Source organism: Lissotriton helveticus, chromosome 3_1 (genome assembly GCF_964261635.1).
Source record: "Lissotriton helveticus chromosome 3_1, aLisHel1.1, whole genome shotgun sequence".
Taxonomy (NCBI): Eukaryota; Metazoa; Chordata; class Amphibia; order Caudata; family Salamandridae; genus Lissotriton; species Lissotriton helveticus.
The window spans coordinates 358464473-358489928 of record NC_136061.1 but is presented as its reverse complement, the minus strand read 5'-3'; the positions used below and the strand labels follow the sequence as shown (position 1 = coordinate 358489928).

At 47.3% G+C, this 25456-nt stretch overlaps 1 protein-coding gene across 2 annotated transcripts in view; it reads left to right on the top strand.

The window, feature by feature from the left end:
* The window catches only part of TAOK1 (TAO kinase 1), a 1359031-nt gene that overhangs the window by 866990 nt on the left and 466585 nt on the right, over positions 1–25456 (top strand). For both annotated transcript variants that reach the window (XM_078680056.1, XM_078680057.1), the window contains exon 14: positions 16606–16842. In XM_078680056.1, the coding sequence (XP_078536182.1) occupies positions 16606–16842 (237 nt within the window). The remainder of the gene's footprint in view (positions 1–16605; positions 16843–25456) is intronic.

Sequence of the window (25456 nt, the reverse complement as noted above, 5' to 3'; positions counted from 1 at the left end):
CTTATCTCTTTTAATTCCCTAGGCTGTGTAATTAATTTCTACACCACATACCTTGACGTGTATTTCACGCCACATTTACATCAATGCCAGCATTGCGGAGCAGCCCCGCGAGCCTACCTAACCTGTCCTGAGGTTTGCAACAACCTAACCTGCTGTCTGTTTCCCTGCGGTAGCCTAGCTACCGACAGCACGCCATGACGTACTGTAAGCCCCGCCCCCATACCCGCCCAGGCCGCGCCCGAATGCGGAAGCGGCAAACTCCTCTTTACCGCGTCCAGCTGCCCTCGCAATTACTAGCCGAGCAGAGGACGCGAGGAGTAGGTCGAACCTGATTCCCCTTGCCAGTAACTGTAAGTAGAATCTCAATACTAGCACCCGGGTACACTATCTAGTACCGGGTCCACGAGGGCACCATTCTCAGAGCGCCTTGAGCGGCACAGAAATTTACAACGCCCGCGCTTTCTTTAACCTTACAGAAATATGTTACGCTATAGGCATTGACCCTACGCCCTGCCCGTTGAAGCGCTGAGAGCTCTTATCCGAGTAAGCCCAGTTCTGTGCCATTTGGCTGATGTTTGTCCCTCAGTGTTACATGTATGTTCGTCATGTATGTTAATTAAATGTTATTCACTCGCATGCACGAGTCAGATGCTGTCAAAATACATATAGCACCACCGAGTTACCGCTATGCCTTTGATCACCCCACCCAGTATACACCCACAATGGCAGAGGAACCGTTATGTTACTTATCACCCTGCAATTACCAAAGGCACCACGTGATAAATACGATCCATGTAATGCCACCCTTTGTATTTCCTCGATATCGGCACTTTACATACTCGATATAATTATCCAGCAGTGTCGTGTTTACACTGCATGCAACTCGCGTGCACCTACTCCTTGGCATAGATGTTGACTAATATCTCACTCCATCACGACGGTATTATGTTTATCTGGAGACCACAACCCCCCCCTTCTTTTGGCACTATATTTTCATTTCACTGAGAAACTGCACGACGTTACAGGAGAGTAAGTTAATCACTCAATACCTGATTGCTTTTTATCCATTCTTCTCTCCCTACAGGTCTCTTTTTTGCTTATTCGCCTGCCCATTTATTGTATTGTGCAGCATTTACCACTGGCCATTTTTTGCCAGTAGGCACACAGGGGATCAAGGAACGGGTGTGCTTTTTAGGGAGCACGCACCTCCTGTCCTCCTGTTATTCTGGTCCTGACGAATACCGGGCAACAGCCCTTAAGGTAGAAACATGTTGACCACTCAACACATATAGAGATCCCTTTGGTCGTAACCCCCCTACCAGGATCTCGCCCTTATATTTTTAAACATTGTTCAGTTGCTCTATAATTAAAATTAATTTTTTGAGTACAACCAGGACAATTTTTAACATTTATTTTTTTGCACCCACAGTCACAACCCGCTCCACTGTAGTCCAGGTGTCGCAGCACACCTTGGTGTCGCTAGGACGCCAAGGTGGACCCCGATGATGAAGCATGTCACCACTAGGTGGTGAGTGAGGGGTTTTAAACAAAAGGATGAATTTCCTCCTTGTTGCCAAAAACCAGTCCTCCAGATACGTCTGTTCTTCAACCTCATAGGGGATACTCCTCGCATTGTTTTTGATACAGATTTGGAAGGTCCCAAGGTGACCGCTTGTGATCTATCCGCCAAAAAAGATGCAAGCAGATCTCTGGCAGAATGACAGATGCCCAGCTTTTCGACACGGTCGACCAGGATCTTATGGTCGACCGTGTCGAATGCTGCAGATAGGTCAAGTAGTACTAAAATTGCTGTCCCGCCCTGATCCCGAATTGCTCTGACATCATCTGCGGCTTTAATCAAGGCCGTTTTGGTCCCGTGATACTTCCGGAAACCGAATTGTGTGTCATCTAGCAATCGGTATTTCTCAATATGTTCCGATAGTTGAGAATTCATGGCCTTTTCGACCACTCTAGCTAAAAAAGGGAGACTAGCAATAGGTCTGTAGTTTTTTAATTCGTTTTTGTCAAGGCTTGATTTCTTTAATAGGGGTTTCAATAAAGTGTTTTTTAACGAGTTAGGATATGTCCCGGATAGCAGTATGGAGTTACAAACTTGTGTAATCACTGGAATAATGGAATCCATCACTGGTGGAAGGACAGAGAAAGGACAGGGATCAAGCGCGGATCCTGTTTTAATTGTTGAAACAATGGTCCTTATGTGATCACTTGTGAGTGCTTGAAAACCGGTGAAAACGTTTACCGGGGGTATACTGGGAGAGGAGGCATTCGCCGTGATTGGTTTGGAAGTGAAGGCTTGATATGTCGTCCACCTTGGTAAAAAAGAAATTAGCCAAGGCGTCGCACAGTGCCTGTGACGGGGGCGGAATGAGATCGGGGGCATTGCCTGACAGTGTTTGTGATCTCGTATAATTGCTTGCTTGAGTTTTTGGCTTTGTAGATTTGTTCTGAATAAAATAATTTTTTCGCCTTTACAATCATTGCTTTATAAAGCGCCAATGATTCTTTGTAGCATGTCTTACTCGCCGTATCATATGTTTTCCTCCAAAGCCTTTCCTTATTCCTGTTGCATTGTTTTTGTAGTCTTAGTTCATCAGTAAACCATGGAGCAGTCGGTTTGGATCTGTTCCTAGATAGAGATTTAATAGGAACTAAATGATTGGTAGCATGGCCCAACCAATTCTGGAATTGTTGTGTTGCCACATTGGGGTCACTAGACACCAGTGGGCGGGTACAATCCAGCTGTATTTTCAGGTCTGATTGGTTTATATTCTTCCAGTCTTTGAATGAACCTAGGTCGACAGAGGTGGTATTCTTACTTGGATAGGTCTTAATTGTCATTTTACTAAGTATAGCATAATGATCAGTCCACGGCATCGGTAAGATGTCGGATATATGCAGACCCTCCACATTAGAGAATATGGCATCTAAGGTGTGCCCCGCCGAATGAGTGGCAGAGGAGACCAGTTGTCTTAGCCCCAATGTTTCCATGTCTGCGATAAGGGTGGAGGTGTCGCTATGGTTAACTTGTTCTAAGTGAAAATTGGTCGCCTAGGATCGTGAATGACTTTTCTGTGGCTAGTGATTCCATTATGGAACTTATATTAGCAAGGAAGCCAGTCCTTGTTCCTGGGGGTCGGTATAGTAATATCCCCTTGAAGTTAACTAGAGCAGTAAGCTTAATTCCAAATTGCAGCGCTGCACATGACGTGGATGGAATAGGTACAGTTCTCACTATGAACCGTTCTCTGGCTATAATGGCCAAGCCGCCTCCTCTTTTTCGTACTCTGTCCTGACGATAGGCTTTGTATCCTTTAGGTACTGCGATTACTAAGTCTGGCTCCGAAGAGTCATCGGTCCACATTTCCGTGACAAAAAGAATGTCTAGTTTGTAATCAACCATAAGGTCAGCTATTTCCTGACTGTGCTTGCATAATGAACGCGCGTTAATAAGAGCCAGAACAATATTATCATTGTTAAGAATAGTTTGTTGCTTGGTATGAGCAGAGAAGGTATTTGTGGGTATAGCTGTTGCAATGTGGGCAGAACGTGGTAAATTCTTGTAATGCAAATTTGGGGTCCAACCTTATACAGCTGGAAGCAGGCAATGGGCGAAGTTCCATTAAGGAAGTGCGTGAATAAACCAAATTATGGTCAGTCGGCGGCGGCCAGGGGTTAGGGCCCTATGCCCGGTCCCGGCGCGGACGAGCGCAGACGGGCTTGCCTTTGGCGCGCCCGCTGCGCGGACGGGGTGGTCTGGTATTCTTATACATGTGCAAGAGGGAATGGAGGAGGGTGGGAGGGTCCAACCACTACACCGCAACCCTTACCTCCCCTCAAGATGGCGGCTGAGGTGGGTCGAGTGAAGTGTCAGCGCCTGGGAGACGGCAGCGCTGTGGGCAGGGGAGAGCCTGTAAACAGCCTCGGAGCGACGCTAGTCTCGCGCCGAGGTAAGGGGCTATTTTAAAAGAGTACAGTTTAAAATATCTACAGTTTTCTAAAATGCGCTAATCAATTCTTCATGGGTTACGTGGCGCCAAGAAAGATCGGGTCATGCACAAACATACCATCTCTCGATGAGTTGTCCTATGCATCAAGGTCTGTTGTTCTTTGGCAAAAAAGGAACCTGTAAAATTCAAATAAAGATAATCACAAAGTCCAAGATAAAAGGAAAGGATGTTAATGTAAAAGGCACAGTACTGCTCTCTTCAAAGGCCCAGGCAGAATGACTCAAAAGCTAGATTCTAATTCTAAAAGGAACAGACTCAAAAGGAATGGCAGGAGCCATAATCAAAAGTATACAAAGCATTAAAAGGAAAGGAAAGGGAATTAGAAAATAATATGTTCAATAAAATGTAACACATTTCCCCTCTAAGGAAATTTTTTAATGATTGTAATAAACACATTTGCTAACACGTCTAACGTTCCATACTTTTCCGTCTTGTGCAACAACACTGTTGCGATTAACTTTAACAATTTTAATAGGTTTACCAAATTTCATTTCACCTTTAAGTGCAATGCCAGGTTTACGTACTCTGACCCATTCTCCAACAGAAAATGATGGATCTTTGACTTTCATGTTGACATCATAATGGCATTTGCTTTTGTATTGTTTAACCTCAACTCTTTTGGCAACATTATCAATATCAAATTTAGAATTACCATTCTTTGTAGCCTTTTTGAACCACCAGGGACCTCCAGTAGGACTGCGTGCCCAGTCCACCAGGGCGACGGCAGCCACTACTGCTTTGGGACTCGGAGTTCCGCTGGTTGGCATCTGCTAGACAGCCCTGCACACGTTCACTAAACATTACTGCCTGGACAGCCAAGTCCGAAAGTAAAAGTTACTTACCTTCGGTAACAATGTATCTGTAAGACACATATGTAGTTATAGGTTCCTTACCGCCCCACGTATCCTCCCCGTTTTTGTGTACTGATTCTATGGATCGTGACTCCTTCTAGCGCCCTGGTTATGTGCACCAGTGGTCAGTGTCTTGATTAGCTCTGCGCTTCTGGCGTGGAAAGTTGTCAGAACTGACGTCAGCTCGCAGGGGCTGCATCAAGTAGATGCCACCTACCGACGTGCAGGGGTACTGCTACGAAAAAAATTCTCCGGATCCAGTCTGACGCCTGGGGGTTATTCTGAGGTAAGGATTCTATAACGACATGTGTCTTTTACAGATGCATCGTTACCGAAGGTAGTAACCTGTACGCTAAACTTGACTTTGATAACGCTCTTTTTGGTAGAGACTCTATCTAGCTGCAGGTTCCTCACCGACCCCCTATCCGTCCCATTCTGCGTATTGGACTTTCTCCATGAATAGTATCCCAAGTCTAGGAATCTGGAGACTGGTTAAAGGCAATTTGCTTTTAGAGCTCTGCATCTGGGAGCATAGACAGCCTCTGAAACAACTGATGTCAGCTCGAGGGGGTGGCGCCTACATAGGCTCACCCGTAATTCCCGTAGTGGAACGGCGTCAGTGTGGAGTAACACAGCACCACCTAATGGCTCGCATAGGTACTGCTGAAAAGTTTCTGTATCCAGTCTGGTGCCTGGGTAGTAATAATTCCTGGGAAATATACAAAAGGTGAGGAATCTGTGGTCAGATGGTCTCTACCATAAGGAGTGTTCTCTTCCAGGGGATACTCATTAATAGTCATAAGCACTGAATAATCTCCGCCCATGAGCGGGAACCCGGAACATATAATAGAATATATATATATATATATATGTAAATATATATGTAAATATATACAATAGTAGTACATAGTACTAAACAAATTATACACATATATATGTATAACCAATAAAATGCAGCCCAACATAACCCAAAGGCTAATAAAGCCATAATTACATATTTTCTGCAGTATGAAAATAAATCATATAAATAATGCAATAAAAAGGCATGAGCCTCAAAAGCATTCCATAATCAGCAAAAAACCCTTTATTTTCATCAAAGAATTTGTAATAAAAGGCAATTAGCCTAAGAAGGCTGCATACAGAATACTATCCCTGTACAGAAAATCAGACTGACAACTCGCCTTTAAGGCATCGGAGAATCTGAACACTTTGCCTTTAAGGCCTCCAGGGGAACTCTGTTCCCATCATGCACCACAGGTGACAGTTAGGTTAGTTCTTTTTTCCGGCTTGTTCTGTGAGGAACCTGGAACTTGAGCTCGGCTGAATTTGACTGTTTTCAGTCATAATTTGGTTTTTTCCTGTCTTTTTTAACAGAATTGGCTTTTGGTGGTGTTTGTCTACCTTTTCTGACTAAATCTTTAGAAACATTTTAGTCAGTTATGCCACCTTTATTGTATAAGTGTCCTTCCTGTGGGAAGAAGATGTCAAAAACAGATCCTCATTCTGTTTGTGTGGTTTGTCTACCTTCCACACATGATGTGGAAAAATGTTACCATTGCCTCAAGCTTTCTAGCAGAACTTCGAAAGAGAGAGAAAAAGTTCGGCTTTTGGGGCTTATGGAGAGAGAAGGACGTCGTAAAAAGGGGGCAAGGAGTGTTTTTTCATCTGGAAGGTCCCCTTCTCACTCAAAACGTCGAAGATCTGCTTCTCCTGAAGGTAAAAGAAAGAAAAAACGACATCAGGAAGCGTCGACGACGAAGAAAGTAAGTGCGGCGTAGAAATCAAGATCACCGCCGACGTCGAGACCAGAGAAAACTGCGACGACGTCGAAGACATCGCCGGTGAGGCATAAGTCTGCGTCGAAGCGGAGATCGAGGTCGCCGTCGAGGTGCATCGACGTCGAGACATCTGGTGTCGATTGCTGTGAGGGCAATGCGTTCGACGTCGAGAGAGAGAGAATGCGTTCGACGTCGAGGGGAAGAGTTCGATCTACGTCGAGAGAGAAGTTCAGATCGACGTCGAGAGACAAAGGTTCGACATCGAGACCTGAAAAGAGAAGTCTATCTAGATCGCCGTCGAGACATGGTTCGACGTCGAGGCATGCCTCGGGCTCGAGGCTTGAGATGGCTCAGTCGGCGTCGAGAAAATGTCCGGCGTTGAGGAAGTCGACGTCGAGATCGCCGCTGCGTGTCTCACGGTCGATGTCGAGACATTCTAGATCAGCCTCTCGGACCTCTCATAGGTCTTTGTCGAGGTCTGAATCAGCGTCGAGGGTGTTGGATGACCCTAGGTCTGCTTCACACGACCTGCAGTCAAGGGCATCGGTGAACAGATCTCCAGTGGTCGGAGCCTCTCCACACCAAGATTCTTCAGTGGTGGCTCATTCCGACTCGATGTCAAGAAAGTCAGTGTCAGGAGAAAGACAGTTGGTCCCCAGAAAGGTGCAGGCTCCAGCTTCTGGGTCTCCACATTCAATTGGGAGTGCTTCCTCATCTGCTTCTTCTTCGTTGGGAATGCAGATTGTGCAGGTTTCCCCGGAGGGCTCTCCGGTGCGTAAAACACCACCTGCAGGTATGTCTCCAAGATGGCTAGAGAGCATTTGTCATTGGAAGATGCAGCCAAGACCTAATCAAAGACCACTGACTATGAAGGCTTCGAGACCACCAGCTGGTGGGTCTCCAAGGAGATCCAGATCTCCAGTGCAAAGACGAGCACAGTAGGCATCGATCTACTACTCCTGAGAGAAGACCTAGATCTCCTGCTTCTTCATCTCCAACAAGGTCTTCTTACAGAGACTATTCGCCCACGATTTCATCAACACCACCCTCCAGGGTTTCGCCTGTAGATGATTTGGGAACCTTCAATGAGGTTTTGTGTCGTGGGGCGAGTAAATTCAATATTACTATGACAGTGCCTCTGGTGAAATCTTCTGTCATTTTTTAGACTTTACATCAAAGGTCCTCTGCTAGGCCTCTTCTTCCACTGGTGCCTGGTTTGTTGGAACCGGCAATGAAGACTTTTTTGACGCCAGCGACTGTAGGATCAGGTCCCACAAGGATTGCAAAAAAGTATAAGGCACCTGATCAAGACCCCATGTTCCTGCGCACAGATCCGCCACCAGATTCTCTCATAGTGGCTGCAGCCAGGAGGCCCATTCGGCTACGTCTGTCTCGTCTGCCCCACCTGAGAAAGACAGTAAAAACATGGATTCCTTTGGCCGAAGGATGTGTAACACAGCTGGTTCGGTCATGAGAGTGGCCAGTGCTGCGGCTTTGCTGGGTCGCTATGATCGCCTCTTATGGGACTTTATGGCGAGGTTTGCAGACAAACTTCCAAAGGAAGATCAGAAAGATTTCCTGGAGATTGTGGAAGAAGGTGGTTTGGTGGCAAACCAAAGTATAAGTGCGGATTCGGCTGATCTGGCAGCTCACGGTTATGCCCACGGCATATGCTCCAGAAGATCGGCTTGGCTGCGTCTCACGGTTCTAAAGCCGGATGCCCAAAGAAAGATAGTTAACCTACCCTTCAACGGGTCGACATTATTTGGATCTCATGCGGATGATGAGACGACCAAGCTGAAGTCGGAACTGGACACTCTGAAGACAGTGGGCCTGGAGAAGAAGAAAGACTTCCGCCGGCGTAATTTTCGTCCTTATGACAAGAGGTCGTTCCAGCAACGTGGGCAATCGTCGAACTGGTCGTCGCAAAATCAAGGCCAGAACCAACAGAGGTCTCAATTTCAACAGCGCAGACCTGGGCGAGGCAGAGGAGGAAACAGACAACAGTCCTCTGCTGTAAAACAGCCTCAGAAGCAATGAGAAGAGACTTCCTCCGCAGCTGTTGTCCACTCCGGTAGGAGGAAGCATTGCGTTATACTTGGACGAGTGGAGAAGATTAACAAAGGACAGGTGGGTCATCGGCATTTTCCAAAATGGTTACCTCCTAAAATTCAAGAAACCTCCTCCCATTATCAATTCGAAGGTACTTTCTCATCACAATCTAAAGCTTTTGCAAAAAGAAGCAAGCATCCTTCTGTGCAAGAAAGCAATAGAGAAAGTCCCTCGTCCACAGCGAAACCAAGGTCTGTACTCCCGGTTTTTCCTGGTGAAAAAGAAAGGTCCCAAAGCAGAATTCAGGCCCATACTGGATCTGAAACTGTTGAACAGGTTCATTCGAAAAGAAAAGTTTTGAATGTTAGCGCTCCATCAAATATTTCCTCAGTTACATCAAGGGGACTGGATGTGTTCCATCGACCTGAAGGATGCATATTTTCATGTTCCAATCTCCAAAAGACATCGCAGATTTCTCAGGTTTCAAGTGTCTGTTCATCATTACCAGTATGCAGTACTTCCATTCGGGCTGAAGTCAGCTCCCCGAACGTTTTCCAAGTGTATGGCGGTGGTTGCTGCCTTCCTTCGAAAGCAGAGAATTTTTATTTATCCTTACTTGGACGACTGGCTCCTAAAGAGTTTGTCCCCATTTCTGTTTGAAGATCATCTGTCCATATGTGGAGAAGTGTGGCTCAAATGGTTAGAGCGGCAGACCCTGATGCAGAGGTCTGGCCCGGGACCAGGGTTCAATACCCGCCTTGGCCGGTCTTGGGCTCAATTTCCTCGGACCTGATAATTCTCGCCTCGGTGCCTATTCTAATCATGGGTCCCACTCTGCGACTCTGGGCAATAGCTTGCTTAATCACAACGGCCCCAAAAGCGCTGGGATGCCTGGTTTCACCCTGGGGGTGCCCCGGAGTGGATATTCACAGGGAAAACCAGGAAGGGTTCCTAAGCGGTATACGGACAGCGCCGGGACACTACCTCAGGGAAGTAGCTGTGCGCTCTATAAATATCGATACATTTACATTTACATTCATCTCATGCGCAAGTTGGGTCTCAAGGTCAATTTCAAAAAATCAATTATGAATCCTACTCAGCGGATTCATTACCTGGAGCTCTTCTGGACACAGAAAGTGAAAACGTGTGTCCTTCGGAGGAGAGGTGGCTATCAATCAGGTCGAAGTGTCAACTGCTTCGTCAATCCACTTATCCAACAGTTTGTCAAGTATCTTCTCTTCTGGGATCCATGGCATTGTGCATCTTCATAGTTCCCAACGCAAGGTTGCACATGCATCCTCTACAACAGTGTCTAGAAGATCAGTGGACTCAGAGCACGGGATGTTGGGAGGATCGAGTTCTTCTTCATCAGTCCGCCAAGAATTCCATCAGGTGGTGGATGAAGAGATCACACTTGATGAAAGGTGTTCCATTTCATCAAGACCCTCCGGTGCAGACTCTGATCACGGACGCTTCACTCCAGGGTTGGGGTGCTCATATGGGCCCTCTGCAAGTACAAGGGCTATGCTCCGACTCAGAGAAGGGCTATCACATCATCCTGATGGAGCTGCGGGCTGTTCATCTAGCCATCAAGTCCCTGTTTCCATCATTCCAGTCTCTGTCCCTCCTGGTGCAAACAAACAATGCAACGACAATGTATTATTTAAACAAGCAGGGGGGTATTTGTTCCAGGACTCCATAGAAGCCCAGACCATCTAGAATTGGTTACTGGCGAGAGACTGGTCGATAACAGCTGTACATCTGCCGGGAGTTCTCAACTCGCAAGCGGATTTCCTAAGCAGAGACTTCGTCGAGGCTCACGATTGGGTACTCAACGAGGAAGTCACAAACAGTATTTTTCAGGCATGGGGAACACCAGATATCAATCTGTTCGCAGACGCGGAAAACGCAAAATGCCCCTTCTTCGCGTCCAGGTTTCCCCAGAGCGGGCCTCAGAGGAATGCCCTTTTGATAGACTGGTGTCAGAACTTACTGTACGCTTTTCCACCGACCCCGTTGATGCCAACAGTAATCAACAGGATGTACAGAACCGACTCCAGGATGATTTTGATTGCCCCAGAGTGGCCGCGCCAATGGTGGTTTCCAGATCTCCTTCAGTTGTCGGAAGTACCACACAGGAGATTGCCGTGTCGCCCGGATCTTCTGTCCAAACAGAAGGGGAGAGTGTTCCACCCCAATCTGTCCTCTCCGCGCCTGGCTGCATGGCTCCTGAAGTCATCCAGTATGGACACTTGCAGTTGAATCCTGATTGTATGCATATCCTTAAGGAGGCGAAACGGCCTTCTACAAGGAAATCCTATTTTTTAAGTGGAAACGATTTTACCTGTGGTGTGAGAGTAATGGGTTTGATCCTATCCATGGTCAGGAACAGGTGATTTTGCCCTACCTCTAACATTTAGCAAGATCTGGTCTTCAATTTAATTCTATTAAAGTCCATCTTGCTGCAATCACGGCCTACAGAAAATCACCTACTCAGGTCTCCTTCTTTAGGATGCCTGTAGTAAAGGATTTTCTGGAAGGTTTGAGAAAGGTGTATTCGCCAGCAGGTCTCCTTCTCCACGGTGGGAGCTTAATGTGGTGTTAACTAAGTTAATGGGTGCTCCTTTTGAGCCTATACATAAGTCTTCCTTGCAACACTTAACTTGGAAAGTAGCATTCCTGGTGGCTATTACTTCTGCTCGTAGAGTGAGCGAGATTCAGGCTCTGTGTTGCAAAGAACCGTTTACTGTGTTCCATTCTAATAGAGTGGTACTCAGGACGCATCCTGCTTTTCTGCCCAAGGTAGTGTCAGATTTTTATATTAATCAAGCCATAACCTTGCCTACCTTTTTTCTAAATCCTACTGGTCCTGCTGAAAGGGCTCTTCATTCCTTAGATCTGAAGAGAGTCCTTAAGCTTTATTTAGATAGAACAAAGACTTTGAGACATTCAGACCGTTTGTTCATTAACTATGGTCCTGTTAATACAGGCTCTGCAGCATCTAAGAGGTCCATTGCTAGATGGATTGTTTCTTGTATCCTTCTAACTTATCAGTTGTCAAATAGGTCTTTGTCAGGAAGACCAAAAGCACATTCTAATGGAGGGAAAGCATCTACCATAGCTCTCCTTAGAAATGTTTCTATGGCAGAAATTTGTAAGGCAGCTACTTGGCGTTCAGTGCATACTTTTACTCTCCATTATTGCCTTGACTCAGACACACAGGCAGATGCACAGGTTGGGCAAGCATGTCTTAGAAATGTATTTGCTAATTCTACCTGAGATCTGTGTGTTACAGCTGTTGTTGTTATTTTCTCTGTTCGCCCGCGTTTTGTGGGTATGAGCTTGCTACTCTATTCAGTGCTTATGACTATTAATGAGTATCCCCTGGAAGAGAAGGATTAGTTACTTACCTGTAATCCTAGTTCTCTTCCAGGGGTATACTCATTAAAGTCATAAGCACCCTCCCGCCTCCCCGGGCGAGCAGTAGCTTTATGATGTTACTAGTGTGTTTCTAGATGCAGATTCCTGCTAAGTTTACTGTACTGTACAAAAGAACTGACCTAACTGTCACCTGTGGCGCATGATGGGAACAGAGTTCCCCTGGAGGCTCTAAAGGCAAAGTGTTCAGATTCTCTGATGCCTGAAAGGCGAGGTGTCAGTCTGATTTTCTGTACAGGGATAGTTTTTCTGTATGCAGTCTTCTTAGGCTAATTACCTTTTATTACAAATTCTTTGATGAAAATAAAGGGTTTTTTGCTGATTATGGAATGCTTTTGAGGCTCATGCCTTTTTATTGCATTATTTATATGATTAATTTTCATACTGCAGAAAATATGTAATTATGGCTTTATTAGCCTATGGGTTATGTTGGGCTGCATTTTATTGGTTATACATATATATGTGTATAATTTGTTTAGTACTATGTACTACTATTGTATATCTTTACACATATATTCTATTATATGTTCCGGGTTCCCGCTCATGGGCGGAGATTATTCAGTGCTTATGACTTTAATGAGTATATCCCTGGAAGAGAACTAGGATTACAGGTAAATAACTAATCCTTACTGACAATAAGTAACTTGTTAATTAGTTATTTATAAAAACATGCTTTTCCTTTCTGATAGATACATCTGCCGTGTGGATTCCTCACCTTGGATCGAGGTACCACGCCAGTCCGTGAGTCTCGTCTTCCAGTCAAAACCACTGGAGACTTAAAAAGAGAGGGCTGATCCGGCAAACAGAGAAATGCCGATAAGGCTGAAAGATACCCCTTGACTGTGGCAACAGCAAATCCTTGCTGCGCCAGTGAAAGAGCAAACTGCAAAATGTCAGACAAATGAGCCCTCAAAGGGTCAACATCCCTCTCCCTGCACCAAGAGACAAATTTAGACCACCTATACGAATAAATGGACTTAGTGGAGTCACGCCTGTCAGAAAGAATGACATCCACCACATCGTGAGGGAGGGAAAAAGAACTCAAGTTGCCCCGCTCAATCTCCAGGCATGAAGGTGTAATGTCTGGTGGTGGGGGTGTAGAACTTGCCCCTCCATCTGAGAGAGGAGGTCTGCCCTGTGAGGGAGACGAAGCAGCGGGTGAGAGGAGAGGTGGAGAAGGTCTGTGTACCACACCCTTCTTGGCCAATCCGGAGCGATCAATATGACTTGGGCCCGGTCTTGGCGAATCTTCCTCAGAACCCGAGGAATCAAAGGTATGGGAGGAAACGCGTAAAGGAGTTGATTTCCCCAACTCAACTGAAACGCGTCCCCCAAAGCTCCTTGCATCAGATACTGGAGACTGCAGAACGACAGGCAATGAGCGTTCTCGTGAGTGGCGAACAGGTCCACCCGAGGAGTCCCCCACATCTGAAAGATGTCGTGAACAACCTCCGGGTGAAGCCTCCACTCGTGATCGGCAGAGAACTGCCGACTGAGAACGTCTGCACGAACGTTCAGAACCCCGGCCAGATGATTTGCCATCAGACAAATCTGATGGTCCTGAACCCAGGACCAGAGGCGCAGAGCCTCTCTGCAGAGACACTGCGTCCCTACTCCTCCCTGTTTGTTGATGTACCACATCGCGGTCGTGTTGTCCGTCAGGACTTGACCTGACTGACCGCGAAGGGAAGGGAGGAAGGCCTTGAGCGCCAAACGTATCGCCCGTAACTCTAGAAGGTTGATGTGAAGCAACCTTTCTTCTGGAGACCAAAGACCCTTGACCTCCAGATCCCCCAGATGAGCACCCCACCCGAGAGTGGAGGCATCCGTGATCACTGTGGCAACCGATGGAGGCAGTTGGAAAGGTTTTCCTTGAGACAGATTGCCTTCCATGCCCCACCAAGACAAATCCGCTGCAGCTTCTCTGGAGATCCTCACTGACTCCCTGAGATCTCCGTTGTGCTGATACCACTGCCTGCGGAGGCACCACTGGAGTGCCCTCATGTGCCAGCGTGCATGGTTGACCAACAGAATGCAAGAAGCCATCAGACCGAGCAGACGAAGGACCTTCAGGACTGGCACAACCGCTCCATTGAAAAATAAAGGAATCATTTCCTGTATGTCGTGAATCCTTTGAGGTGGAGGGAATGCACGACACACAGTAGTGTCCAGTACCGTACCTATGAACAGGTTGCGCTGGGAGGGCACCAGGTGAGACTTGGGCACATTTATTGAAAAACCCAACCTGTGTAACAACTGAGTTGTCTCTTGCAGATGATGGAGCACCTTCTCCGGCGACTCTGCCTTGATCAGCCAGTCGTCCAGATAGGGGAAAACAGGAATCCCCGACCTTCTGAGATGTGCAGCCACCACCGCCATCACCTTGGTGAAAACTCGAGGCGCAGTAGTAAGTCCAAAAGGAAGGACCGCAAACTGGTAATGCTGCGATCCCACCGTAAAACGGAGATACTTCCTGTGCGACTTCAGGATTGGGATGTGAAAGTACGCATCCTGCAAGTCGATCGACACCATCCAGTCTTCTTCCATCAGCGCTTGAAGAACCTGAGCAAGGGTGAGCATTTTGAACTTCTCCTGTTTGAGATAGAGGTTCAAAATCCTGAGATCCAGGATTGGCCGAAGTCTGCCATCCTTCTTGGGTATCAGGAAATACCGGGAGTAGCACCCCTGACCCCTTTCCTGCTCTGGAACCACCTCTATCGCACCCTTTCTGAATAGTGCCAGGACTTCTTCCTGCAGGAGAAGCAGGTGGTCCTCCGAACAATAACCTTGGCAAGGAGGGTAATTGGGAGGGAACTCCTGAAAAGGAAGTGCATACCCATTCTCTACGAGATTGAGAACCCAAATATCTGATGTAACCGATTCCCAATCTCGTAGAAAATGAGTAAGCCGACCCCCTACCGGACCCACATGATCCAGAATGGCGGATCTAGGGCTGCTTTGCTGATGCTGGTGGTGGTTGGGCATTATTGGAGGAAGTGGAGGAGGAAGAGACTTGACGCCCACGTCCACGACCCTTCTGTCTACCTCTATAGGACTTGTACAGAGGGTTCTGCTGTTGCTGTTGTTGCTGTTGGCTCTGCCTGAAGGGACGAAAAGAAGATCTACCAAAGCCTCTAAACTTCCTAGTTGTCGATCCCCTCATCTGGAGACCCAAAGACCTTGCAGTAGCCCGGCTATCTTTAAATCTTTCCAGTGCGACATCCGCCTTTTTTCCAAAAAGACCAGTCCCATCAAAAGGTAGATCCAGCAACGTGGATTGCACATCTGCAGAAAAATCAGAGGACTTTAGCCATGCGGCTCTCCTGGTGGCAACAGTAGAGCCCATAATCCCGGCAACAGAATCAACTGTGTCCATGCCACTCTGAATAACCATGCGTGCCGCAGCCTGAGTATCAGAGACCACTTCATTAAAGTTCTTTCTATCCTCCTCTGGAAGCTTAGATGATAATTGCTTCACAGAATCCATCAACGCATGGACATATCTACCCAAAAGACAAGTAGCATTAGTGGATTTTAGGGCCATGCTGCCTGAAGAGAAAATCTTCTTTGCAGATTGATCCAATTTTTTTGAGTCTTTGTCTGCTGGTACCTGAGGAAACGAACCTGCAGCTCTGTTAGAACATGCAGCCTGCACCACTAGACTCTCCGGAGAAGGATGAGAAGAGAGAAATTCAGGGTCACCAGGAGCCACTCTGTAGCGTCTTGCATCAGACCTAGAAACAGCAGGAGCAGTCAATGGCCTCTTCCAGACCTCCTTTATCGTATCAGTTAAGGCATCCGTGAATGGCAGTGTAGGTTCAATAATAGAAGGAGAGTGCAAAACCTCTGTAAGGATGTTGGGCTTGTACTCAACAGTAGGCAAGGTTAAGTTGAGAAGATCTGCAGCCTTCCTAATAACGACATGGTAGGGTGCCACTTCCTTGGATGGTGCATCAGAAACTAAAGGCAAACCCCACTCAGGAGAGAGCTCCAGACCACTAGCATTCTGTAGGTCTTCAAAATAATCGTCATGATCAAGAAGCTCACCCTCTTCCATATCAGAATCTTCACCCCTTTTCTCTTCCAAGAGACGCTGAGCCCTGCGTCTCGACCACTCCACACGAACCGAAGTCGACGGATCCGGTAACGACTCCGACGGAGCCGGTTCCGACGTCGAGCGAGGAGCTGGGGTAACTGGAAGACGAGACTCACGGACTGGCGTGGTACCTCGATCCAAGGTGAGGAATCCACAGGCAGATATTGTATCTATCAGAAAAAGCGTTACCGAAGGTAAGTAACTTGTTCTTCTGTATAAAGTACTTTTGATATTAGCAATTAATGAATTCCGCCAGCAAATGTACAGTCCGTCCACGATGCCTTTATAAGTGGTATTTTGTCCAAGAAAATGATTTTTTTTATAAGGTGTGGAAGAAAACATTTGTGTTTTTCTTTCTGCAGGTGACCAGACAAATTCAGGAACATGAACAGGACTCAGAGCAACGTGAGCAGATGTCTGGTTACAAACGTATGCGAAGGCAGCACCAGAAGCAGCTGATGGCCTTGGAGAATAAACTAAAAGCAGAGATGGATGAACACCGTCTTCGGCTGGACAAAGACCTAGAAACACAACGTAATAATTTTGCTGCTGAGATGGAGAAACTTGTTAAGAAACACCAGGCAGCCATGGAGAAGGAGGTAGGAATCCCTGCTCAGTTGCAGCTATTTTAAGTGGCAAAGGTTGACTCTTGACCCTGTAGTTTTGTGTCTGCATGAATTGTCTGTTTATGAAACATGTTACTATATCTTGTTTGTACGTTTTCTTCAGAGTTTTAAGTTTCGTTCACTTAGATGTTTCTCCTCTAGTACTTGGCATATTTAATGTATGTGTTGTGATTAAGTGACTCACAATTCTATCAAATTATGGAAAAGAGACATCCTTGATAGAAATTAAAGATACGTTACTGAAACTGACTAGATAGACCTAAGCTCACTTATCGTGTTGCAATATTCCATAGTCTGTACACCATATCTTAATCCCTTAGTTGATGGAAGGCACTGGTGTTAGTATTGTTGCTATCATATGGACACCGTCATTTCTCCAGAAAAGAAGTCAGATAATACAGATAGTCCCTGTCACCAAGTTTATTTAATATTTGCCCAAATTCCACAGATTGAAGTTTGTCCTTTGCCGACAACACTCAAATCTTTTATGGCTTCAAGAGAATGGTTTTCAAATTGCCTGTCTTCAACTTTTTGACGTTAAGTCATGGTTCAAAAAACAATCTGTGCAACTAAATCGTGGCATGACAGTCCTTGCATTATGAGATCCGACAACCTTGTTGTGATCCTTGGATATTTGTGCAAAGTATCACAATACACGTAAAAGTGAAAGTATTGTGTACGGGCTGGGTAATCTACTTTATGCAAAATTGAAAGTTGATTACACAGCTAAAAATATCATATGCTTTTCCTGTGTTTAAAATGATTCATTTGATTCCATTAAATCGTATTTAACTGGTTATCAGTCAGGTAGTAAATAGACTACAGAATGACTTTATATGGAGACCACTAAATATATAGATTGACATCTCCAGAAATGAAAAATTAGTCTGTATCAACTAGTCTATAATGAAAGACACCCTGTTTACACAAAATCCAAATTCCTACGCTGATTTCTAGTGGAGGCCTGAGTATAATATAAACACTTGTGTATCTGATAAAGACTTCTAGCTACAGATACCTTACCTTTGAATTTCCCACGTGTCGGGCTGGATCTGGCAACTTTTGCTTAGAAATACCCCTTGCGCGTATCGTCAGGTGGCTCCCTTCAGCTCCTCATGGCATCGGTTATGATGTCACTGTACCTACATAGGCACCATCCAGGCACGCAAATGTCAGTTCTTTTCTTTATGCGCCATATAAGTGCTGTTCCGGAAAGAGCTATCTGTCTGTTGCTTTTGACAGGTTTTTTCTCGAGTTTTTGTTGGTAATTTTTACTATCTTCACGTGCGAGGGATGTCTTCAAAGAAGACAGTTTTCAAGCCGTGCAATGCCTGTCACCGCATGTCGGTTACCGACCCCCCACCTAGTCTGTCTCTAGTGTCTTGAGCGTGACCACGACTCAGAGCTTTGCTCGGACTGCCAGGCCACGTCTCTGAAGGCCTTGAGGGAGCAGGAGATGAAGCTCCTTTTGGCCTGACAGTCGACACTATTAAGTGAGACTCCGCAGATTCCCGGTCCTGATCGAAGAAGAGGAGGTCGCGGGACAGTTCCCGGAACCCTAAGTCCTCTATGTCACACTCGAGCTCCTCTGGACACTCGGGGAAGAGGCATAAGAAGAAGTCTAAGTGGACTTCATCTTCACCTCGGCTGTCGACGAGAGAGGTAAGGATCACCGATGCTCTAGCCACGGTTTTGCGGAGGTGGAGCCTGGGTCGACTTTGCACCTCTCTTCCTTTCCGGGAGCCGGAGCGATCCCCGCTCAGATAATATAATTTTATGAGGCAATACTTTCCGTATTTGAGCAGGCCAACCCCTCTGGTGAGCTCACTGGCCCTGCTAGGTTGGAGTAGGTCCCATAGGGTTCAACGCCATCTGCTCCGGCGCTGGTAGTGCCTCATGGATCCAATCTTGGTTCTGGGTCGATGCTGGTTGTGCCACCGTGACCTTCTCCAGTATCAGACCCAAAGTCAGTGCCTGTGGCGCCACCAGTGCCCATCGGCAGTGCCAGCCCCATCCTCATCCTTGACGACACGGAGTTGGAACAACTTCACTCAACACAGGTTCCGACTTTGATTGAACCCAGGGGTTCTATGTTGTCATCTAAACACTTTGAGGATGTTCTAGGCTCAGGAGATGAATGGAAGGGGACAATGGACCCTCTGGTACACCAAGATGACTCTGACTGGTATGGGGAATTGCGAAAGCCAGTGGAATGGACATTAATCCAGTATTGGGGTATCTTTCATAGATTCACATGCCTGAATCGTTCCCAGTCGCCGAGGCGGGAGTCCCACGGTATATAAAAAAGCAGTGCCAAAGGTAAATTATAGTAGTAGGCCTAAGAGAAAGGCCTGAGGCCTAAACTGTAGTAGCCTATCTACCTCATTATGCCAAAAGGACCAAAGATTTTGTCCCAACCAATCAGCTTACAGCACCCTCTAGATCCCTCTCTGCAGAGCCAGTTCTCCTCAGATTTTCACCGCACGTCGTGTGTGAAGGGAGTCTCCCTGAGCTCTGCTCAGTTTCTTCAGCTTTTACTTCTTTTTGGATCAACCTGGATCATACTTTTTTTTTTTTAAACAATTTTTATTGGCATTTACAATCATATACATACGGCAGAAATTCTGGCATTATATCATAATAATAACAATGTTACAGTTTGGCATACGCGCATCACACGTACTAATGTCAACAGCGGTCATTTGACACAAATCACAGTCACCCGCAGGTCGAAACCCCACAATAAAGGCATCGTAATCATCAACAGTGTATTTCCCTCCATCATTGCCGCCCTCCCCCACCCTATTGTTCATTAACATTACAGCAAATAACAATTATCAGCAATTTTCCAGCACCCATATCCATCACCGCTGCCAGTCCGTTTATCATTTCTATTCCGTCACATCTCTACCCTGTTTCGTCATGTGCTTTCGCACATCGTCCATATCCTGGTCTGAGCACTTGTCCCCAGAATTGCCGTCGTCCGCCACAGACCTCTTTTCCAGATGTAGTGCCCAGTAGTAGTTTGGGCGGTTACGAGGGGGGAGTAACTCACTGTACAATCCTGTTTGGGTACATAAATACAGCATGTCTCTGGACCATCTGTCCAGTGTCGGGGTAGGCCCTTTCATCCAGGTGATCGCTACGCAGCGTCTAGCTACCAGGAAAGCTATATCAACCAGTCTGCGAAACTCTCGGGCAACGTCTTTAGAGTAGCCTATTAATGCAAGCAACGGTGTGGGGGATAAGGACAAATCAGTAACCCTATTCACTTCCGTGTAAACTGCGTGCCAGAAATCCGCAATCTTCGGGCACAGCCTGGCAAGATGTAAAAAAGTTGCAGTTTTCTCCAAGCACCTTTCGCAGTTTGGGGCATCTCGTAGTCCATATCGGAACAGTCGCTCGGGTGTATAATACACCCTGTTAAGGAATTTGAAATGCATGAGTCGATGACGGCCGTTAAGGGAGACTCTTTTGACGCAGCAATATTTCCATTTGTCCTCTGAAAGGTCAGTCCCTATATCTGCCTGCCACTCTAATCTGGGTTTTGCATAATGCGTTGTTTTCTCCCCCAGTGTGACACGATATAGTCTCGATATTAAATGAGCTGGAGTCTTAGCCGTGGCAACATATTCATATGTCAGTATCGTTGGTGGTTCCGCCATGTCCTCCCCCAACAGTGCCCTAAGGGCCAGTCTCACCCGGTGGAACTGGAATCTAGCCAGCGGCGGGGCGCTCGGACCATCTTCCGTAACCACTTCTTCCCATGTGCGAACCGTTCCGTTAAGAATCAGATCTCCCATAGTCGTTATGTTTAGTTTCGCAAGCGATGACAGGACACCCTTGTCTTTGCAAGGTCCCAACCACGAGCACCATTCCAATCTGGCCTCCGGTGCATATAGCAGCGAGCAAGCCTGTGCATCCTTAAGGTAGTGCCAGGCGTGTGTCACAGCATTCAAGGAGTCAAGTAATCCTGTACGTCTATCTCGGGGTTGAGCCATGAGTGCTGGCAATGGAGTAGGGTCAGCGACTATACCCTCGATGAGTATGTGAGGGGCGTTGGTAGGACCGTGTATCCATCCGTACGCGTTAGCGCCCTGTGCGGCTCGATAGTATCATTCCGGGGCCTGTAGGCCCCCATCCTCGTAAGGTCGTATAAGGATATTCCATGCCACTCTTGGCTGCTTACCAGCCCATACGCCCAACACTAGTGTGTGTAACTGTCTGAAAAACGCGCTGGATAATACCATGGGAATGTTGCGAAACAGAAACAGGAAACGGGGGAGTACGATCATTTTTAGCAGTGATATGCAACCCATTACTGAAAGAGGAAGTGTAATCCATTTTTCTACATCATCTTCAAGTTTGGAGATGGCCACTCCATGATTTTCTCGTAGGACCACCTCCGCGTCCGTGTGGAGCCGTATGCCCAGGTATCTGACAGAGTCCATTGTATAGGGCAGTCCAAGTCTACCCTGCTCGTGGCTGGGGTGAGAGGGAACATTACCGTTTTATTTCAGTTCATTCCAATTCCAGAGAGCGAACCAAACAGAACCACCTCTCTCAGCACTCGCGAGAGGTTAGTCTCTGGGTCTCGTACGTAAAGTAGTGTGTCATAAGTGTACGTGGACACTATCAGATTGTACGGAAGCGAATACCGCAGTACCCATGATACTCCCGTAGGGCACACGCAAGGGGCTCCGCCACCAAGGCGTAAAGCAGGGGAGAAAGGGGACACCCCTGCCTAGTTCCTTCGCCCGATACTGAATGGTTCCGTCGTGAACGCACCTATGCGGACTTGTGCTGTCGGGGAAGTGTAAAGTGTGTTTAACAATTGTAGAAAAAGTTCTCCTACCCCCATACGCAGTAATACTGCACGTAGAAAAGGCAATTCGACCGAATCAAACGCCTTTTCCATATCAAGGAAGACCGAGACCTCCTGTTGTGTATGTTGGAATGCTGCAAATACTGTATGTAAATTATAGATCAAGGTACGGTTGGGGACAAATCCCGCCTGTTCAGGGGCCACCAGTGTCGGTATCAGAGGGCTGATACGGTTGGGATGATTTTTGCAAAAATCTTTGCGTCAACATTTATAAGCGATAATGGCCGGTAGGAGGCACAGTCCTCAGGAGGCTTGCCAGGTTTTAGAAGCGCTATTATGACAGCTTCTCGCATTGTTGGTGGCATCTGTCCACCTTCCGCAATCTGTTCTACAAGTCTCAGTAGCTTAGGAATAAGCAGGTCAGGCTTTGTTGCCCAATCCTGGGTTCTTCGACGCCGACAGCTTCATCCATCGTGGGACAGCTCGCCTCTCCATCCTGGTCGCCGACAACGCCTCCTGGTCCGTGAGATCTGCAGAGCCAGCGTCGCCCACTCACCTAGTCGAGGTGACTACCATCCGGTGCCCTCCTGGTGCCCACTGACTACTGGCTAGTAGTCACGAACTTGGTCCCCTCTGCTTTCAGGTGTCATCCATCTTCCAGATCCAGGCTTGGATCAACTCGAACTATCTTCACTGGTCGCCTGCCAGCATCTTTCTTCCAGGCTCCTGGTCCGGCAACGAGGATTCCCGACGTCTTTTGAGACCTATGCAACTGCAGCCCCTGGGCTAGGTAACTTCGGCATTTCGGTGCCCCAGCATAGCCTCACTATCCAAGGGTCAGGATCCACTGTCGTTTTCTCCCTACCAGGTCGGGTTCGCCCGTGAACACTACCTTCAGCGTTACTAGCTTCCATAGACTTTGTCCCGCATCCCGCGTGAGAGTGCACACTCTGCACCCGAGTCCCCTAGGCCTCCTAGAAGTAATCTAACGATTCCCTAGTCAAGTCCTAGCGATTCCAAAGCCTATTAGTACTGTACTTACCTGCTAGTAATTTCGCATTCCACTTTTAAAGTATATGGTTTTTCGTGCCCCTCGGGCATTTGTGTATACCATGCTAACTTAAGTATTTTCGTAAGAGTTTTGTTGTGTGCCTAGCACCCTGTCCTCATAAAGAGTACAGGGTTGTTGTGATTCTAATAAATACACTGTTTATTTTCATAACACTTGTGTGGTGTCCTTTCACTGGGTGTTCAAGGGGTAATGTGATGGTAAAACAGCTGGCTTAACACGCCCTCTAGAGTCTTAGCCTTAGACTGCTCGTATCCATGCTACTAGGATAGCTGGTCTATAAGGTTGACTTACAACCAATCATCAATAAGGGTTGTTTGGACTGATATATAGTGATCACTAGAATAGTGAGCACTGCACATCAGGCCAACTTCTCACAGTAATAGACTACGAAATATGTCTAACCTTTTCCTCAATAACTCTCACGTTCTGAGAGATGAGGCTATTATTAGGACTACAGAAACTTTTATCTGCCAATTCTGATGAGGACAACGATGATTCCTTCACCTCATAGGAGAGGTCAAAGGAAAAAGTCGCGCCAGGAGCCGCCAGAGGGCGCGCATAAAGCCATAAGTCTCATCTCGAGTCTTTATAAGGCATTTCTCACAGAAAGAGGCTATTGGAAAAAACTTCCTCAGAGGCTGATCCTACAACTCATCAGGGAAATCCTCTTAACCTGACATTAGGAGTCTAAAAACTCAATGTCTACTATTACTGCCTCACCAATATTGACCTCATCTACGATGGTCTCGTCTACAATGGCCCCTTATGACGGTCATAGACGATGGTAGTCCTCGACAACCTCATCTACGACGATAGTCGACGACGGCCTCATCTACTACGATAGTCGACAACGGCCTCATATACGATGATCGTCGGCGACGGCCTCATCTACGCCGATCGTCGACGACGGCCTCATCTACGACGGCCTCATCTTCGACGATCGTCGACGACGGCCTCCTCTACGACGGCCTCATCTACGAAGGTCGTCGGCGACGGCCTCATCTACGAAGGTCGTCGACGACGGCCCCATCTACGACGATCGTCGACGACGGCCTCATCTACGACGATCGTCGACGACGGCCTCATCTACGACGGTCGTCGACGACGGCCTCATCTACGACGGTCGTCGACGACGGCCTCATCTACGACGGTCGCCGACGACGGCCTTATCTACGACGGCCTCATCTACGACGGCCTCATCTACGACAACCTCATCTACGACGGTCGCTTCCTCGACGGTCGTCGACGACAGCCTCATCTAAGACGGTCGTCGACTGTGAGAAGTTGGCCTGATATATGATGCTCACTAATTCTAGTGATCACCTTGTGTAGGAAGGTAGATCCCTGACTATGGTTGCCCCCAACTTTTTGCCTGGTGTTTTGCTGGTTTTCTGACTTAGTTGACCTGGGACCCTGCTATTCAGGGCCCCAGGCCTACTGCTCTCTCGGTAAAATGGATTCCATGTACCTTAGGTACATATCTAAATTGGATACTGAGTCACCTTATCAGTCCCTGTACAGTGTACCTTAGGTACCCAGGGCATAGGTGTACCCAGGGCCTACCAGGGGCTGCAGCATGTATTATGCCACCCCTGGCTGGCCATCCAAATCTGACACAACTGGCTGCTTGACAGCTGGGGCAAGGTGGTGTAATCACCCTTTGCTTTAGATATAGTATACCTATATCTAACCCTAAAATGGACACACAGATCTCCTATCAGTCACTCCTATGGCAGGCCTTAACAATCCTGAAGGCAGAGTGCTTGGAATCGTGTGAGATGGTGCTCTGGCATGAGCTGAGCCTGTCTGCGGCTTTCGGGATCCATCCCTTAGCCGTTTCCATGATATCGCATACCATATACTCTTAAGTGCATTATAATCCTCGCGGTTATATGCCAACTCTGGTATCGCTTTATCAAAACATGTCGAGTAAGGTGTCATACGAATTGGAATACTAACCCCTCGCCAATTCTGGCGACGGGGTTAGCATTCCACCCTTCTAGATGGACACGACATGTATGTAACCCCTAACCCCGGTTAAAATCAGACAGAGCCTTAGCATCCACAAAATGGATGCTGCCACCGAGACACAAGTCTGCCCTCCTGCTGCTGGGAGCCCTCCCAGAGCAGGAGATAAGGACAAAGGGTTTCCTGCCAGGGGCGGTGCCAGCACCTTCCCAGACAGGGTTTGTGTATTGTAGGTAGGCAGGGCTTCAGAGGAAGGTGACTGCACGTGGCACCCCGGTGCTCACTGTGCATAGGCTGGCTGGAACCAGTTCCAGGGTCACTCCAGACCCTGTGCTGGGGAAAAGCCCGCCAAGGAAGTGGGTGTAACCACCCCCCTCCTAGTCCCACCCCTAGGGCAGGACTTAGTCGCGTGCCAGCCCCTTTTTACAGGATAAAGGTAGGAACTGGCCCCCTTCCAAATCAGATCATCTTTGAATCCTGAAACTACTTTCCACGAAAGGAACTCAAGACTTCTTCCTAAGATTTCTCCCTTGTGACTAAGGAGTAGTCACCCTGCATCCGCAGGCACCATCTTAAAGAACACTGCGGTCTGCTGCAAGTCTCTCCTCCGGATCAAGACTGCCCAGCTCGACGAGAACCGGCTTCCCTGGCACCTCTGACCTCTACCTACATCATCAGTCACGCTGAGATTCGTGGGTGTGACGAGACCTCGAGGGACCGGC